The following is a 19,690-nucleotide window of genomic DNA, read 5'->3' on the forward strand; positions in this document are numbered from 1 at the left end:
CATCTGAATATTACCCATCGTTAGACACAAGTTACTGAGATTGAAAAAGTAGAAACTGAATAGAACTTGGCACTACTTACTAATTTCTTTCCATGGTTTTTTTTTGCTTTTTAAACTCACAATTTATTGTTTGTATTATTTGCCAGTAGAGATCAGAACCTCTTTGTGCAATTATATAATGAAAGACAGGTATAAGCTTACAACCTATACATGAATATTCTAGTTGCTGAAATATCAGATAAGGCAAAGCCAGCTTTGTTGCATATTTGTTCAAGCAGTAAATTTCTATTTTCTTCTAAACACTTTGCACACCTCCATATAAGAGCTTTGCTGTTTTGGGGCAGGTTTCCTGTGCCCCATTTCTGCAGTGCTGGCTCATGGACAGCAGAAAGTCAGAAAAAAGGAAAAAAAAAGAAAAAAAATTAAAAAAAAATAAAAAAATGAGCAAGATTTCAATATATGCATGGGTCTTGGTGGCAGGGTATCCTTCAGAGCTGCCAGCTAGCACTGTTTATTGACATGAGTGAAGTTACATTCCACTCCACGTAAGGGTCTCATCCTGGAAGCTATCTAACAGTATGTAGTTTTGTCTATCTGCACAGCAGACTGATATACAAGAGTATGCCAACAGTTTGAGACAACCAGAAGTTATGGGCCAAGTCAGTGTAGTGGTGTAGCATATCTTTGCATGGGTTATGTAGTTCTGCGAGGTATTTTGCTAACCACATCTGCATGGCCTGTGTTTGGCTTAGAGCATGTGTCAGCACTGGTATCTGGTCACAAAAGCACTACAGTTCTGCTTCAGGTTACTCCAGCTTTGGTGTTATATTTGAATTTTACTGTTTTTGTTTTCTTTTTGAAATTATCTATGGGGCCCTGCAGACATGAAGAACCATTGTCACTGCACTCCTTGAAGAATCAGAAAGAACTAATCATCTTGAAAGTCTTGTCTAAGCCCATTTATCTTCAAGCTTCTTATTCATTAAGACTTTTTAGGGAAGAAAATTTCCAGTGAATAGGAAACAACTGTTCCTCTAACTCTGCGAGTCCTAGACAGCTGTTACATGACCTTTAGCTTGTGAGGGCTCATGAGATATTCCTGAAAGACTGAAGCTGTGATGGATACCTATAATCTTCATTCATCCTATCGGGTCAAGATTTCCTTCTCTGCAGTGAAGATATGCATCATTTTAAAGATGATCAGCAACTCCTTTGAGGTATGAAATCTATTTTAAAATAAACACAGGAGTTTCATCTTCACTTCTTAAGCAACTAATGCTGGCTTATTACTACAGCTTCATTTGCTTCCTCACATTTAGTTGTTTTTTTTTTGTTTAACTTGACCTCCTATTCGACCCTATGGTAATTCATAAGGTCCCCGGAGTTTTGCCATGTTTGAATCCCATTCAAAACAATTGCTATTAATCAACAAACCAGTGGAAAAGATAAGATGAATCCCAGATGTCCTTTGATGGTGATAGATAGATCAAATTTCACGGGACAAAAGAGGGTCAGGCTTTTTAAAGTTTACTTAGAGGGTGAAATGTGGAAGATCATATCTAAGCTGCTATAGATGGAAACAGTGGAGGAACCTTAAAACAGTTTACAATATATGTGCTTGTATATTTGCAGAGGCCAAGAATGATTTACTATACCTGGAGCTTTTCCTCTGCGCAAAAAAAGTGACTTACAACTAGACTACTCTGTGCAGCATCTGACAGAACAGCTTATTGAACCGGTTCCATGAAGTGCACACAGCATTTCAGCTGCACCAATTTCCCTACTGGGAAAGAAAGCCTGAGGTCCTCAATTAGAGGCTTGAGACCAAGACTAAATAAGAACTTTAGATAAAAATACAGAGACTGAGGAGATATAGGGTTTTAATGGAAACTCCAGTTGACCTTGAAGCATTATTGAGAGCCCTACTTGAATTAAGTTTCTTGCAGCCAGATTTTTCACTAGTGTATTCCTGTGAACTTCTAAATAGGTTAGGATGATGCTTAGCTGCTTAGATCCAGAGGGGCTCATACTATAGCTTTCTATGACAACCCCAAGACACTGCAATATTTGACAGAGAGAAGTATGAGAGAAATAATATGAACAAAGTGAATGGGGGAATATCAGCAGATGCTTCCACTCTGTATTAAATAAACATGGAGTGGAGACGAGGGCTAAAACAGTCAGTGAAGTATAAATCTAAACCTCCATGAACAGTTGTCATTAGAAATGTTTATAAAATAGAATTTTGACAAAAAAAAGCACCTTATTTTCTTTTAAAGTATATACCCATTTTAGAGAGCAAATAATTCAATATGTAGCCCTTCATGCCATTTTAAAATTTTGTTTGTTCATACCTTTTAAATATTAAATGAAGTGTTGACAGTAGATATAACAACTTATTTTGGCTTGAAAAACTTCTGAATATTTCAGTCAAAAACTAATACAAATACAAATATTAGAATACGTTTCCCTAAAAGCACTATAGGAACCACACTGGCAGACCGAAAAGAGATATTAAAATAATAAAAAATTATTATTATCAGAAATATTGAATTTAAATCTGTGAGTCATCCACAGTCCTGAAGAGTCCTGAAATGAAACTGTGATGGAAATGATACAGATGTTTGGTCTACAAAGATTCTTTATGCATTTACATAAAAAGGTTGCAGTGGTTTTGGGGGTATTTTTTTGTTCTGTTTTCAGGTCTGCTTGCTGAAAACATAGCAAGTCTAGAACTCAAGGCTGCTAACATTAGGAATATACTAAAATCACGTGGTCTTCAGTGCAGATAAATAATTCCTAGATGACACACTGAAGTTTTAAAATGCGCCCATTAGGAAATGATTAGTAGAGTTATTTTATTTACTATTTACTATAGTTAGTAAAGTTATTAGAATTCAGCGTTTTTATAAATAGACTATAGTCACAATAAATGATCTGAGTTTGGAAGAATTGTCACTTAAAAAGTAACCTGACGTGAAGTAAATCTGATGTCCCTAAGGAGATATGTGTAGTGTTTATACCATTTTTTAATTCTTTTTTTCTTTTCTTTTTTTTTTTTTTTACTGCAAAATGCATACTGGGGGGTTTGAGGTTTGATTGCAAAAGACTTCAGATGGCATTTCTAGCTACCAAAGCGTAGAAAATTAAATCCTGATAATAATTTTTGTATCTCTCAAAAAGTTCTACCTTGTGATAATGCTTTTCATACACACAAGGCAATGCTTCTAGAGATTTACACACTTATAAGGAGTTTAAGTTTGATACTTTCCAACAGCCTAGCCTTTAGTGCATGGAAAGAAGATAGTGTCATTTTGTCAAAAGTAAGATTGGCAGTATCAGGGCTGGAGTGTATAAAATGAAGCATAAGCTGATTAGAAACAGGGATGGAAGTAGCTTGTCTGAATGCAAGCCAAAAAATGGGGGATGTCATCACAGCTGGTATTCCAGCCAAGTGAGAAGAAAGTGAGGTATATATAAAAAAGAGCTGTAGGTGGTGTTTATGAGGTTTGGTGGTCTGATTAATGTGATGTAGCATCTACAAATTTTATTTTAGGCTTAAGGGAACTGCTGTAAACCTTGTTGAAAGAGCTAATAATGTTGTGCAGCCTCCAGCATTGTTTATTTTCATGCCAAAGAGCAAAATCTCATGAGCAGCTTTATATGTAGTGTTCATCATCATGCTAGCAGGTATAAGCAAGTAAATAGGAAAAGGGCAGATGAGATGGCAAGATATCCTGGTACAAAGCCTGGAGAAGACCTGGTGACCAAGGACGTGCACAGAAGAAGGAACATAGAGCAGGCTAGCTTGAAAAAAAAAAACCAACAAACCACTAGAAAAATCCTATTTGCAGTTTGGAAATACCTTTTGTTTATTTTGAATAATGTTTAGCACAACAACACAGCTAGATGCAAAAACGTTTTTATTGCATTCAGAGTAATTGTCTAAAGAAAAACAAATTACTCCTTCTCTCTCTATCCCATGATTATATTCTAAAATGGCTGGAAACATACTTGGAGTCAATATGAAAACTAAAAAGAAAAAAAGCAGATGCAATTTAACCCTAAATCATTTTCAGATTCCCTCATTCCTTCTTTTACTATTTACACATGTGGCTTCATACCCAAAATCTTTCCAGTTTCTGATAAACACCAGGCAATGCAAGTGGTGAAGATACTGGACTGGATTTGTTCTTTTAAGGACTGTTCAGAAGTTTTATAGGCAGCAATATCAACCCCTCTTACAGTCTGTACTACTCAAAATGGTTCAGAATCCCTAGAATAACATAGGTCACTGAAGAAACAGACATGCCATTCTCTCTCCTTGCCTCCATTTTTCTTTATCTCATTCCTCTCCTCCCCTCCATCCTGTAATTTAATTTCAAGATGAATTAAAACCAGCTGTAGCAAAATCTTGCAAATGATAGTGTCTATGAAAATGTGTTCATTGCCAGATTCCAAGAAGTATTCTTCCCTTTCTCCAATTTCACCTTTGCAATAGTTTGCTTTTAGTATATGTGACTACCCATCCTTTCTTTAAGAGGACAGTCATATAAATAAAAACATGTCAGTTTAAAGAAAGACTCTTTTCAGAAAATAAAAAGACTGATTATTTTATGAACAATAATGTCCTCAAGTTATGCACAAACTAATTGCAATGAAAGCTCATATTTAAGGACTTGCTGATTTCCACAAGAATAAAGACGAAATTTTCCACAATGCGTGACAGCTAGCTTAATTTACAGAGAAGGAATGGGGGGATTTGCTCTCATTTTCCTTTCATGTAACAGACAAGTCATCTAACAGATGAAAATGAAGGTCTCATTGAGCCTGGAATTATTGTCATGCTGATTTTCAGAGTCTTTGTGGATGAATCTTAAGAGGTGAAGTCTGAGTTAAAAATAATACAGTATTATATGCCTCTTTCAGCACAGAATTCTACAACAAGCCATGGGGTTAATGAGTTATTTCCAAGCTCCAATTTGTGTATATGTATCCTTGGATTCTGGAGACAAAGATAGACTTCCATTAAAGAAAAAGCATATGATTTTGTTTTACTACTCTGAAAGAGACAAACAGTACTTCAGTGGTACAGCTACACTATTCAGTAACAGAATGGATTTCAGCAGAGATGCACATCCGGGATTCCCAAATTGCCTAAGGCTTCCACTGGTGCTGCACAAGGTATTTCGAAATGGTGCCTGGCCCCAGAAACATGGGCTGAGGATCACCATGGCTGTGGCAGGATCCTACCACAAGTTCTGATACAGGTCATGGTGGCAGTGCCCTTGCACTGACTGATGTTTTGAGTACTCGTGCACATTATCTCAGATTAGTAAAGATGATAAGTGAAAGGGCATAACATCTCAATCAGAGACTCAACATATTTTAAAAAAAGAAAATACTGTCCTCTGAAATCAAATGTCTAAGAAATGAATACAGTCAAATACTTTCCTCGTGACATAAAACCATATTTGGATGGGCCTGGTCAAAGTATGATGCAGTCATAAGCTTGAGATTAGTTTGATTTACTGCTAGTTTTGCAAGTTTACTAAAAGGAAAAAATAAAACTCATTTAATCCTTTTATTAAGAATTAATTCTTTTATGAAGGAAAAGACCAATGTAGCACAATCCACCCTCTCTGAAAAAGGGGTTAAAATCTTAAATGCTGCTCTGGGTCTTCATAAATCAGCAGCAAAACTGTCATTGATTTCAGCACAGCAAAGCAGTTTTAAATTTTCAGTTTTGATTACTGAACACAAGAAAACTTGGTACAAAGTAATTAAGTGATTTCTACAGCTGCATGCCTCACTGCTACATTGGAAAGTCTGGAGCCAGTATTGCCAAACACAAGGTATGTAAAGGAATTGCCTGACAAAACTATGCAAGGTTTTATTTTGAAGGAAAACTATTCAGGTACACATTTCCAAAACAGAACCTGAGCTAAAAAATAACATTTTGAAAACTATTCTTTATCTTGGAAAGTTAAGCTCAGTGATTATAAAATAATGGTTGTAACACAGGTAAAACTCTGTCCTCTAACCAGGGTGATCCAGGAACTGGCAGCACAGAAGGATGCTAGTTTGTCTCACTGCTTTTAGCATACACAAGGTCAGGTCAGAATGGGAGGGGAACTGTCTCAACACATATGATTTCACAAACCCAAACAGAACTGATGGGTCTAACTGTAGTCTAATTTATTCCAATTAGCCTTTAACAGTTTGGCTGTGGCTGGTTTGGTTAGTTTTTCGTGTGTGTGTTACAACACTCAATTTGACTGGCACAAATCAACGTTCACATTTCCTCTGCAACTGTGGTGTAGCCTTAGTGCCTCAGAGATGGAATTAGATTGTTAATCAACCAGCAGACCTATTTTATTGATTCCTCTACCTGTTGTCAGTAGGTGAAGCAGATGTCTAGATTGATAAGAAGCCAAAGGATACACCCATAAGAAGTTTCAGAGAAAGAAGTGTGAGAAATCTTGCTGCATGGGAGACTACAGCTCAGACAGAAGCAGTCTCTTTCATTATGAACTGTGGTCTACTGAAGAAAACATAAGGTAAATACGAGGGAATGTATTCAGGTTTTTAACTTAAACTTTTAAACTTTTTTAGACAAAGCATCTATTGAAAGGCTTCTTAATATGACCCTATCAGGCATGAGAAAGTTTGGCCCAGTGCACATTTGATTTCATTTTCCATCTTTACTGGTAAAACTGACATTTCTCCATGTAATTTGAGAGCTTTTACTATTCTTGGCACCCAATAAAACTTTCCGCATGAAAATCTTTATTTCCATTTTCACCACTGAATACACACTTTCACTTTCGTGAGCACAGAAGTTAAAGTTTATTTTATTGTATTGAAAACGATATTCACCATATATAAACCCAAGAGAGAGCCTTTAGAAAGGCCAAAATGCTGGTACAGGCTATCTAAAATTGCTTTTCTAAGACTTGCAACAAAATTGCAATGCTGGGAGGGCACGGGTGAACAGAAACATACTTACTAATTTGTCTTCAGGCCTTTAACACCTTAATTTTCCAGCCTGACAGACTGCCCAATATGAACCAGCTGGTTACCAAAGTAGTATTGGGAACATGAATGGTCTTGATTCTGACAGGGAAGTTGTAAAGAACGACTCTGAAGTTTCACTCCATTTGGAAAGGCTGTGACTGCAATTTCTTCCAAACAATTTTAGCATTATGCTATGTCATAATCTCTCCCTTTTTAAAAGACACTGAGAAAATGTCCTGTGGCACGAAGGCAATTTACATAGCTATGATATTCTCACGGCCACGTTACTAAATCATCTTATTAATATGGCCATGACTGTTGTTTGTTATTATTTGTATCATATCAAAGCTATACTTCACTTACCACATTACTGCATGTCCTGTATCGAATGTTTCTCCCTTCACAGGTCCTGTGTCCAAAAATTAAAAACAAACCATTAATAGCTTAATATGAAATGCAAACACATAATATTTATTGTGTCAGCATCTTTCCTGCAAAGATTCCTACACCCCCCACCCCCCACCCCCCCCCAAAGTAAAAAGCTCTCTGTCTCTATATAGGTAGAGAAATTTATTCTATAATTCCTCAGTTTCCTACCTTTGCTTTAAAAATTACTTTAGAGAAGGTGGCATCAGCTTATCAATGATGTTTGACAATGGAATTTAGCTGGAAATCAACATCTGAATCACACTACCAATGCCCCATGCCTCCCAGCCATCCGCAATGATTTCACAAGGGCACAGCTCCGCATCTACCCAGGCACACACGTTAGGAATGACAGAGTCTGAGCAGCCAGGCTTTGCTTGCTGGGAAGCAACCTGCGTGCTGAGAGGAAGGAAATCTGCCTGAAACTATGCTAAATGAAAGGATAGCAGGACTGACTTTCCCAATTTGATATGAGGGAAGGAGGAAAGCATGAAACTTCTCTCCAATCCACCAGCCCCATGAACTCCCAGGTCCCTACTGCCCAGCAACATCGGAAGAGAAGCTGAGCCCAGCTGAGGTCAAGGACAGTACCGCCCTGACTTGTGTTCTCTATGGCTCTCCTCCTTTTCACCCCCTACCAGCCCTGATGCTGGCAGGACTCCCAGAAGAAAGGTCAACACCCAGCTATCTTTTTAGTGCTCAGCAGCGTGTATTCTGAGTATTTGACCTTAGGTGAAGTTTCATATGTTTTATGAGTTTAGGCAGCATACTCTGAGGAGGTACTCAATATAATTCAGAATGCAGGGTTTTGATTTTAAAGATTATTCTTCAAAAGAACAGAACTCCTTAAATTCTTAAGTTCTTAATTTCACAACTTCCCCCTCCCCCTTTCTTTTTTTTTCTTTTTTTTTTTTTTTCCACTGGGTTTTAACAAGCACATATTCCTTGAGGAATAAATGCCTATCAAGACTGAATTTTTGAATCCGAACCATTTTGAACTATCCAAGAGAAAGGACAGCATCAGCATGCATTTGTGTTGTTTATTCCTTCTTTTCCTTTTTTCAAAAGCTTTCTTTTCCCATACTGCGTTAACCCCAAAATATACTGAACAGTCCTTTAAATTTTTGAAGTCAACCTTCTTCTCACCTTTATCCACAAGACAAGTAGTTTACACCTTTCGAGTTCAAAAATCAGGGCAAAACACAATCTTGCAAACATATCACAGTGATGTAAATGGTCACAAGAAAAGATAAATGAGAAAATATCACTTTTCCAGAAGAATTATAAGCAGAAAGATAACATACTCTGTTATGTAATATCTGTCATATAAAGGGTGCTACTAAAAGCATGGTAGAAATACCACTAATTCAATGCTTTTATAATGTTATATAATCAATTCAAGTAAATTTTAATCATTGCAAGCATGCACAGGAGTGAAAAGTGTGAACAGAATATGTAGGAAACAAAACAGTTTTAGCAATACAATAATAAAAATTACATTCAGAATAGGCTCTGAAGTAAAAAAAAAAACTAAAAAATCCCCAAGAACCCCCTCCACCACCACTATCCCATTTCTAAGCAATACAGACAAGCTGGTACTGTGGTGCAGGCCAAACCTGTTTGCACTCTACTACACTCAATAGAGTTACTCCTGATTTACACCGATATGTAGCAGAGAAAAATGTATATTATGCAGCATTCAGGCAGTCCTAGTTCAGGCCTCGTACACCACACTGAACAGCTTGTTGAATCTTGATACATGTCCCATCTGTCTCTCAAAAACGCCATCAACCCATCAGACATCTCTTCGCTTCGCACAGACCTGCTGTTAGCACAGTTTCAATTACTCTAATTTGTTAACCTCGAAACCATTGAACTGCCAGTGAAATTTAAACTTCCTTTATATCAGCTGCCTCAGATTTTCTTCTTTTCTCAGTTTCTTCATACTGCCTGTTTTGAAATGAAAAATAACACTTGCTTTTGACTTATTCTTTGCACTAGAGAAAAGAATAAGTCCTTTAATTAGAATAATGCCACAGAGCTATCCAATTTTTAATTCCAATTTTCCCTGTTTGGCTATTAGCCAGGGTTGTTCAGCAAAAATGTGCAGTTCTGGATGCAGTGAGCACTGTGATGACTCATGAACACTAGGAACCATTCTTGCAAAACTCTATGTGTCGCCCCTCCAAGAAAAAACTTGGGGTTTTGTTGTTTAAGATCATTAGTTTCCCACTTATCAACCATCAACCAAAAGCAGGCAAACTTCTTTCAACCTGAACTGACATATTTTCATAATAGATTTGCAAAGTAGTGTTTGTGTTTCAGAACTATGCTGCATCAGGACAGTATTCCAGATTCTCTTAAGCTCAAGTATCAATTTTGGATTCAAAATCATGGATTTGTAGGAGAAAAAAAAAAAAGAAAAGAAAAAAAGCTTTTCAGGGACATATATTTTGATTTCTAAAAATAAATTCTGTTTCTGAACCTGTCTATGCTCAAAATATGTAAGCTGAAATCACCTATTGAACTTAATCCTGCTAGAGCGAAATACACAGCAACTTGCATGACACCAGGCCGGGCTAGGTTTTCTCCTAAGGCAAGTCCCGTATCTCTGTGTGGATATTTTGCAAAATGCCACAGCACAGAGCATTTCACGGACAAGGAAGAACCACAGCAGATTAAGTGAGACCATGTTATGAGATACAGTCACTACACATCCCTTCTGCAGGGTATAAATGAGAATTCATATCAACAATGAGAACACAGCCAGTTAGAAAAGTCAAAAGTCACCCAAGTTCATCTTGGAAAACACACGAAGAGTGGGAGCAGTTAAGAGGTACTTCTAGTCCTCTCTGTTATCTATAAACTGCAGCTGATTTTGCAGAGGAAAAAAAGTAGCTGAAATTTTGGCTTGACAGATAATTATTATCATGTGAATATGAAAGAAAGCAAGCTATTGGGAATCATATTTCATTCTTCAAATGTAGTAACTTTTTCCCAGTAAAGTTTCTTAAACAGGTTAACAACTTTTAATATATTAAAATATTCACTTCTCCTTAATGTAAACAACCCAAGCTCCTGGTATTTATTTCTCCAGACTCCGGTTTGTAGAGCGACTTAGTTCAAGTTTCCCCCCTCAAAGGTCCAAAGTAGATGTGTATTTGTGCTCAGCTAGAGTTAGAAGCCTGCAATAATCCATGACAGAAAGAATAGCAACCCCATGCCAAAGTTGTCTTTATCTGTAATTACCAAAGACGATGAAAGGAATATGTAGAGGAGGACTTCATCAACTCCTGCCACTCTCAGCAGTCATCAAAGTTTGAAACGTTTTTCTTAAAAAACAAGCCCCCAGATAAGCAAGCATCTATGAGCCAGAGGTGGGTTATTTTTGTGGATGTGAATTTTGATAGGACTGTTCGCTACAGGGGCTTGAAAGTTGATGTAATGTTGAACAATCTTCATCTCCTTTATTTTCACAGCTCTTGACAGTCATTTTCTGGGGTAGATACTGGTTTCTGCACTGTATCTGTGAGAAAAAGTATGCTGTGGGTCTTTCTCCTCCCATGAGATCTTAGGCAGGATGCGTCAGCACTCCCCTTTCCTGGGTGTCAGCAGGCATGAAGCTGTGCTACATACACAGTAACACCATCTTGCATCTGTCTTCCTCAACCTCTCTCCCAAATACTGTACAGTGTTTTATGATCCCCTTTGATTCTCAATACAATTTCTGGTTTAGTTCTTGTCTGGGGAAAAAAAAAGACCATAAAATTTCTTCTTTCAGCACACCCTTTTTCCTATAATGAAAATGTGAGGGAAGGCCACAGACGCCAGATTGTTATGGAAAAGGAAGATTTATCAGGATTGCGTTGACTTTATGTGTTTAGGTTTTCAAACCGCCTGTTTGGTTCTGCCCAACTTCATGTCTACATCACTCAATTGACAATGATTTGAAAAGATGTAAAAAAATGGCATCACGTCAGGTTGGTGACCAGTCAGTAGTGGTGTTGCCCAGGGCTCAATTTTATGATCAGTGCTCTTTAAAGTTTTTATAAATCCTCTGGATGTAGGAATCAATCGTACGTTGAGTAAATTTGCGAGTGATATTAAATTAGGAGAAGCTGTAGACTCCCTAGTAGGTAGAGAGGCCTTCCAGAGAGATCTAGACTAGAGATGGGCAATCACCAACCATATGAAATTTAACAAGAGCAAGTGGTGGATTCTCTATCTGGGATAGGGTAATCCCAGTTATATGTAAAACTGGGGGATGAGAGGGTGGAAAGCAGCCCCATGGAAAGAGATATGGGGGTTTGGATTGATGGCATGTTTGATATGAGTCAACAGCATGCCCTGGCAGCTGAAAGGGCCAACTGTGTCCTGGGTGCATCCAGCACAGCATTGCTAGCTGGTTGAGGGAGGTGACTGTCCCACTCTGCACTGCCCTGGTGCGGCCCCACCTTGAGTACTGAGTGCAGTTGGGGGTACCTCAATATAAGGACAACAAACTATTAGAGTTTGTCCAGAGTTTGACCAAGATGGTGAAAGGTCTCAAGTGCAAGACTTATGAGAAGTGGCTGAGGTTCAGCTTGGAGAAGGCTGAGGTGTCACTTCATGGCTGTGTACAACACCCTCAGGGGGTGCAGAGGAGAGTGAGATGCTGATCTCCTCTTTCTGGTGACCAGCGGTAAGACATGAAGAAATTGAATGAAGGTGCATCAGGGGAAGTTCAGGTTGGACATTAGGGAAGGGTTCATCACTGAGAGTGGTTGGTCACTGTAACAGGCTCCCCGGGGAAGTGGTTGTGACACCAAATCTGTTAGAATTCAAGGATCATCTGGGCAATATTCTTAGTCATATGGTTTAGCTTTAAGGAGTCCTCCTTTTAATAGAGTTGGATTCAATGATCCTTATGGGTTCTTTCCAACTCGAGGTATTCTGTGGTTCTACAGCTATGATTTGGCCTGGAAAAAAGAAGGCTTTTGGAGACCTTACTGCAGCTTTTTAATAGATAAAGGGAGCTTGTATGAAAGATGGAGAAAGACTTTCTACTGAGGCCTGTACTGACAGAACAACAGGCAATGATTTTAAACTGAAAGAGGATGGATAAGTAACATAAAGACACAAAAATTTTTTTACGATGCAGGTGATGAGGCACTGGAACAGGTTGCCCAGAGAAGTTGTGGGTGGCCTATCCCTGGCAGTATTTGAGGTCAGGTTGGACTAGATGATTTTCAGAGGTCCTTTCCAACCCAAACTGTACAATGATTCTATAATAAAATAAATATTGACCATCATTTACGTGACTAGGATGAGTATGAAGCTAAGGAAAAACCATCATACTGGACTTTATGAAACTCTCCTGTGTATCTAGAATAAATTCACTGGAACCAAAAGAATGGAGTATGGCTATACACACGTGGAATATGACTATACCAGTTGCTGGGGAGGGACTCTTCATTAGGGACTGTAGTGATAGGACAAGGGGTAATATGTTTATATTTAAATGGGGGATGTTTAGATTAGATATAAGGAAGAAGTTCTTTACTGTGAGAGTGGTGAAGCACTGGAATAGGTTGCCCAAGGAAGTTGTGAATGCTCCACCCCTGGCAGTGCTCAAGGCCAGGCTGGATGGAGTCTTGGGTGACATGGTTTAGTGCCAGGTGTTCCCTGTCATGGGCAGGGGTTGGAACTGGATGATCTTAAGGTCCTTTCCAACACAAACCATTCTATGATTCTATACATAATATCAAAGAGATGGTGTTAGAAAGAAGGAAAAAAAGGAAAAAATGTCTCTGTTTAATACTTAGGCTAAACCACAACCTGACTGTTTAGGAATTTGAAGGACAAGTAAATAGTGTTTCTTAAAAATGAAGTCTCTTTTTTGCTGATTTAGTTACAGAACAGCTACTTGTTTATGGCTACCTGATTATTGTTGAAGTTGTGTTGAATTGCTTCTAAGATTTTGTTTATACTGTAGGCTATGCTTCAAGAAATAACCAAAGTAACCTAAAGGCTGATATACCAAGTTGACTATTTGTAGCAGTTGAGCCAAAATACAACAGGGCCTAGAGAAAGCTAATAGATCTATTGTTCTCACAGAGATAAGCCTTTCCTTCTAAAGGTATGATTAGGCTCATGTCACAATTTCATTTTAAATTCTGAAAGCTTGATGAGGGGAACAGTTCAGATTTGAGAATTTTGTTGGGAATGTTATGCAAAAAAATACCAGCTGCAGCTCCAACAGTGCTCCAACACTCAAAGCTCCTACTCCAGGTAGCTTCTGCTACCCTTGGAATTTAAGGTTGGCATTATATTTACTCAAAAATAAGGCAGATATTGGAGTTCTGCTATACAAATTGCTCAACAGAATAGAGTTCACTATAATTTTTTGCTTTCAAATTCTTCTTTGCATTATTCAGAGTCACTGAATGTTAATTTTTAAGTAACAGCTTAGAAACAGCTTAGGCATTAAATGACTCTTCCTAAACTCTCAGTAAAATATGTCTGGCTCGTCTAATGAAAATAACAAAAATCAAATTAGAGAAAAAGAAAAGAAAATGAGGAAAATTTGACAGAATGCTTTCAGACTACTGTTTATTTTCATGCATTTAGTCTCTCATGTTTGCTTGTCACTGCAGTATTTTTTGTTTCCTTAATATATTTTAAAAGTAGTTTTAGATTTAAATTTGCACATTTAACACATATTGTAGATATAGAGAAAGCAATTACAGTTGCAAATGTTTTTCAGTTGCTCACTAGCCAGGAAAGGCAGAAAAAAAGCAAGAATTGAAGAAGTGTCTTTCAGAAAACAACAGCAAGAGGTCTCTTTATGGTCCAGGTGGAAAGAAAATACACTACTAAATCTCTAAATAGTGAAATTGTAGGGAGTTTCACTTTTCAGTAGCTGGCAGCCTTGCAAGATGTCCAAGCAACTTCCCTATCTCCATAGGTTCTCTCTATATTTTAAAAGGGTGTTGCGTTATCAAACATGTTGGCTGCTTGCCTGAATAAAAAATGAACCATGCTACCATAATTTTTTGACACTAAGTTGAAAATTTCAATTTAGCTCAAGATCTCAGCTGATTACTTCTTATGGTCTGACACATATGAGTAAGTTGAATTCTCCCATCAGTAATGTAAAAACCATTCACCCACTTACTTGCTGCTCAGGCAGCGTCTCAGTGAATATGAAGCTCCTCCTCCACAAGTGCGCGAACATTCACTCCATGAGCCCCAGGCATCCCACAGTGAGTCTCGGTCTTCCTCAGAACGAGCTGTTCTGGAGCTCTGAGGAGAGGAAGAAATTAAAAAATCAGGAAAACTCACTTAAAGGACAAAAAAAAATACTGTTGCCAGTTTAACATTTCTTCTTACTGGATATCATCTTGGTCATGGAAAGCACCAAAGAGATCTGTTATTCTCTGACATTCCTACTGGTTGGCAGCCAGTTCTTGTAGTAGGGGTTGCTATATGAATTTGTTTTCATCCTTTGAGTATCATACTCTGTCTCAGTTTGAGACTGGTGATGATTATTACAAAAGAGCACTTTGGACAATAGTAAGGTATGGTATTTTTCCTGATTAAAAGGAGGAGGTGGTGTACTTTAAACATTAGAAATTGTGTTTCAAAACTTTGTTGCTGTGTTCGGAACTGTGAAAGGGCCTTCCAAGATGCACTTGAGGAAAAACAGAATCACAACATGGTGAATCAACATGATGCAAAGGCATTCAAAATAGCGACTTTCATGCCAGATGTGATCCATCCTTCTAGGATACAATCTCATTAACATTAATGTGTCAGATAAGAGGAACGCAACACCAATTTACTGAGGTTATTTCAGCTCACTGCTTTCTGAAGGGTATTGTTTATAAAACAAAAATGTGTGTTTGCACTTTTAGTCTTCTAAAAAGAAAATGTGTGTCTGTGCTTTTAGTTTACATGGAAAGAAATATCTTCAAATTGCAAATGGGTGCCTGTCTGGATCACTCACCACTGGTTGGAAGCCCAAGGACATAATTTAAAAAGGTTGCAAGGTAAAGTCATGTGAACCAAGTACTCTTACCTCATCACAAATTATAAGGATCAGCAAAGCTAGACAGTCTTAGGGTCCAATTTTCTCTGAAATAAATTGTGCTCCCACCTGGAGTAGAGCCATGTGCCTGTTATTTGCATTCCAAGATCTGTTATAAGACCTATATATTCCCAGAAAGCATGTGATCTCAAGCTGGAACAGGCTCCAAGTTTTCTTTTAACAAGTGGAATAAACATAATTCATTTCAACTCCATCCATGTTTAATGTTAAAGAAAATAGAGCAGTTTTCCCTCCTGTAAACTACACAGTTAAGATTGAATTTGAAATTCTAGCAATGCCTGAAAAATCATTTTAAATCTGAAGATTGTTTATTGCAGCTTCAAAAGATATATACTGTTACTTGCTAAGAAGTCACTGTCTGGAACAGATTTTTCTAAAGTATCTTATATCACTAATTAATAATTCCTACCCACTAAGACACACCTAACCTGAGGGTGATCCTTCGGCTACAGAGCAACACAGGAGCTCTGGAAGAAATGAGCTTTAGGACTCCCAAAAGATTTCTCTAATAAGAAAGAGAAGGAACACCTTCTGCTTTTGGACAAGAAAGCAAAAAAGGATCATGTGTACAAAATGAAACCACTGTCAGTGGTTAGGGCACTCAGGTTAAGAGCATGGTATCCAATTTTATACTGAAAAAAAATTAGGTCCACCATCAGTGTCTAATAGTGATTTATGAATTTATTAAAGAGTTGTCAGGCATTCATGTTATATTCAGACCAGGAGATGAACAACAGGTCTTTTGTACCCTCACCATTAACACATAGTACACAGAAATAATTTAAACTGTCTGGGAGAGTATGTAAAAAACATGATAACCGTCACACCTGTTAAAATCACAACAGCTGCCTGCCCATTCAGGAGCTGCATCCCTCATGAAAGAACCATGTATCTTTGAAGAGCTTGTGTGTACATGTGTGGCTGCACAGAGTGAGGAACATGAAAAGTAGCAAGACCTATGCTCATGTCCTGGGACTTATAAAAGGAGTTCAGGCTTAAGAAAATCAATCTTGGATGTGTACTAGAATTGAGTTTAAAAATTTGTTTGGAACTGTGCTATCCCTACAGAATCCAACTATTTGGATAGTTGGATATATGCAAGGCGTATAAATGCAGTTCATGTTGTTTAATTGCTCCTCAGTTTCTGAGGGTTCCAGTCTTCCTCCCCATTCAGCAAAACATTGCTAAAGTAATACTTTCTCAAGCATGAAGTATGTTGCCTAGGTTAAACAGCAATACTGATAGTGGAAAATGCAGCTAACCTCTTGCTGGACTATGGAATTGATACAGACTTTAAGCCACAGCTATTTCCCAGATGATATGCAATGCTGGTTTGTTTAAGAAATTTAAATCATCTGGTTCTTATCATATTCCCGCTGTTTAGGGGCATGATGAACTGTCAGTGACAATATGCAAGGCTCCTCTGAGGCCATTGCCTAAACTTGTCTTCTGCTACTGTGAAAATGATACTAGAGACAGAAAAACAGTATTTTTCCCTATTATGTGGCCCTTCTGCTCTCCCTTTTCAGACACATCCAAGTGTATCCCTATATGAATTCTTGCCAATCCATACATTCTCCTTCTTTGAGTAATCCCTGATCATCCTTTGATGTTAGTTTGTCACTGAGATCAAATATATACTTCACACAGTACTGAAATGTTGTGTGTAATAAACCATAAGAAACTGCTCTCAACACTTATGTAGTAGGTGTGTAACACCAGGAGACAAGGCCAGAGACCTCATCTCTTTTTAAGAAACATTTATTTCAAACTTCAACCAGTGTAAATATATGGTTTATAAGATTTCATTTGCACAATGTTGTGTATCTTTGCTGCATTTCATCCAAGGTAACAGCTGGGTTACAGCTCATATGGGAAATTGCCTGGAAATCTCTGGCTTTTGAAGGAAGGCAAGGCAGAACAAAATCACAGCCAGTTGAATTAGTATTGGTAATTACTGTCAAACAAAATGTTAACATGGAAGACATTCCTGACTAGCTGTTGAAACTTTTCAGAGTGAATATCTTGGAAACATCATAAGTAAAATATTCTGACACGTCCAGCTTGCAATGTACAAGGAACATGTTTAATGCATTGAGGCAGAGAGTTGTACATTGTTGTAACCAGTACTGTATGACCAAGCACATCCACTTTTCCAAGATAACTGTACCATACTGAAGAAAGGGCTCGTTAAAATAAGCCTTATCCTTGTGAGGAGCATAATTCCCTGGAAGCATTGGGATTCCCATGACAATAGTGGTCCTCCACTCCAAACAGATATCTGCCTATTTCATGCACCTCTTGAACACAGAGGTCCCTAACCAGCCTTAGCCATATAACCAAGGACTTAACAGGAATGAACGCCAACCTATTTTCTTTTACCACGGGGGCTGCTTTGAAGTCAGGATGGATGAACACTGTTTAGCTGCTGTGGTAGATAACTTGCCTTCCCATTATAGTCACTGTAAAGACAAAACAGGATTTCAGACTCCAGACCTGCCACCCTGCAGAAGGACTGCTCAAGCTGGAAAAACCTGCCTACCTGGCGTTCTTAACAAAGGAATGGGAGTTCTGCTCTCACAGAAGTTAAAAGAACATGAAGAAAGAAAATGCCACTGTGCCCAAGCTGCTGAAGTTATTTATTGCATGAGACACTCAGCAGCAACAAGTGCAATTACTGATTAACTGCATGCTGTTCCGTGTGGCCAATTCAAAAAGATGCTTACAGAACTGTTCAAACTACAGCCAGAACACTGATTTCTCTGGCAAACAACCTGTAAAGAAAAGTAGCTGCAATGAGCGCTAGATGTTTTGAAGTAGAAGTAGCTATACCTTGTACACTGGCTTCCCTGCTCCCTGGGGGGAAGCAGCTCCCTTCTACAGGGTGTGGGGGCTGTGAGCTGAGCAGTGGCAGCCCACTGGCCACCTTCCACAGTCTTGGAAATGAACTGAGGAATTTTTGCCTTGTTTGCGCTTGCAAGACCAAGCAAAAGGCCTTTGAGGGAATAAAGAGAGTATTTCCTATGGAAAACCCCTGGCACAGGAACCCTTGATCTGAGTGACTCCACGCCCCAAGGAAGGCGCTGGCACAGGAGTACACACATGTGAGGGTATATACTGTACTTAGGGTAATTACTGTATGCTTAGACTTTGCTCATGCGGATAAATGGGCCAGGATTATTTTTTTCTTTTTTTCTTTTTCAGCTTCTTAAAAAGAAATAAACAAAAGTCAAAATCTCCATCTGGGTAGTTTTTAATTTACCCTTTCTTCAGGATCTACCACTCAGACAAAAGGGGAAGACACCTTGATTAAAAAGGGGAGAAGAAGAAATCTCACTGAGATATTCTCTTGCAGTTTTTCAGTTTTTATTCAGCTCCTATGAACACAGACACCTGACATGCATGCAGCTGGCTTGGTTCCCAGGGACATAAGTAAAAATTTGATGTGCTAGTCCTTGTCAGCACTGAGTTTCTTTTTTGTCTTCTTTTAACAAGCACAGCCATGCAAGGCAGGCTCATTACTAACAGAATAGAAAAAGGAAAATTACAGCATGTTTTTATTTTGCACAGGAAAGCAAAGGTTCATCAAGGGGAAAATAATCACTCCTCCCTTCCTATTCATGTATGACCTATTCATGTATGACCTGATGTGGTCATTGCACAAGTAATAAGGGCAAAGTGTCCCACTGAACTCTGTTTCTTGAAAACAGAAATATCTGTAGTCTCAGTGTAGTGGACACTTGTACCGTTTGACAGTCATTAGCTCTGCACATCAAGTGCTCTCTGAACAATAAAAACATTGCCAGCGCTTTCCCCAAGTCCCATGGGATTCTTCCTGCTCTGAAGCAAGTCATACAGTTGTATATGCGCAGTATCTTAAAATTTATAATAAGGAGTACATAACTTCTAGTCTGCAACAAAACTGGGAAGCAGTGATGTACAGCCATCTCAGGGCTTTAGGAGCTGAACAGCCATTCATAAACCTGGACTGGGAGCTGTATCCCAGGAGAAATATTCCAAACGTGAGCTCATTTCTTCTTCTAAAAAGGCAGCAGCCAGCTGGGGGTATGGGTTGCTGGCAGAGGATGGAGCTGACACCATATCACTTCAATGTGGTGCGTACTGCACTCCCTGTGACGTTTTATAACTGCCTTATAA

General features: G+C 38.4%; 1 protein-coding gene across 3 annotated transcripts in view; it reads right to left on the minus strand.

The window, feature by feature from the left end:
• ADAMTSL1 (ADAMTS like 1) overlaps positions 1-19,690 on the minus strand; it is a 400,708-nt gene that overhangs the window by 133,198 nt on the left and 247,820 nt on the right. For all 3 annotated transcript variants that reach the window (XM_062608991.1, XM_062608990.1, XM_062608992.1), the window contains 2 exons: positions 14,600-14,727; positions 7,381-7,426 (listed from right to left, as the gene is read on the minus strand). In XM_062608991.1, coding sequence (XP_062464975.1) covers positions 7,381-7,426; positions 14,600-14,727 — 174 coding nt within the window. The remainder of the gene's footprint in view (positions 1-7,380; positions 7,427-14,599; positions 14,728-19,690) is intronic.

This window comes from Pezoporus occidentalis, unplaced genomic scaffold, assembly GCF_034315485.1.
Source record: "Pezoporus occidentalis ecotype Australia unplaced genomic scaffold, CSIRO_AGI_Poc_V1 ctg133, whole genome shotgun sequence".
In the NCBI taxonomy this organism is placed as follows: domain Eukaryota; kingdom Metazoa; phylum Chordata; class Aves; order Psittaciformes; family Psittacidae; genus Pezoporus; species Pezoporus occidentalis.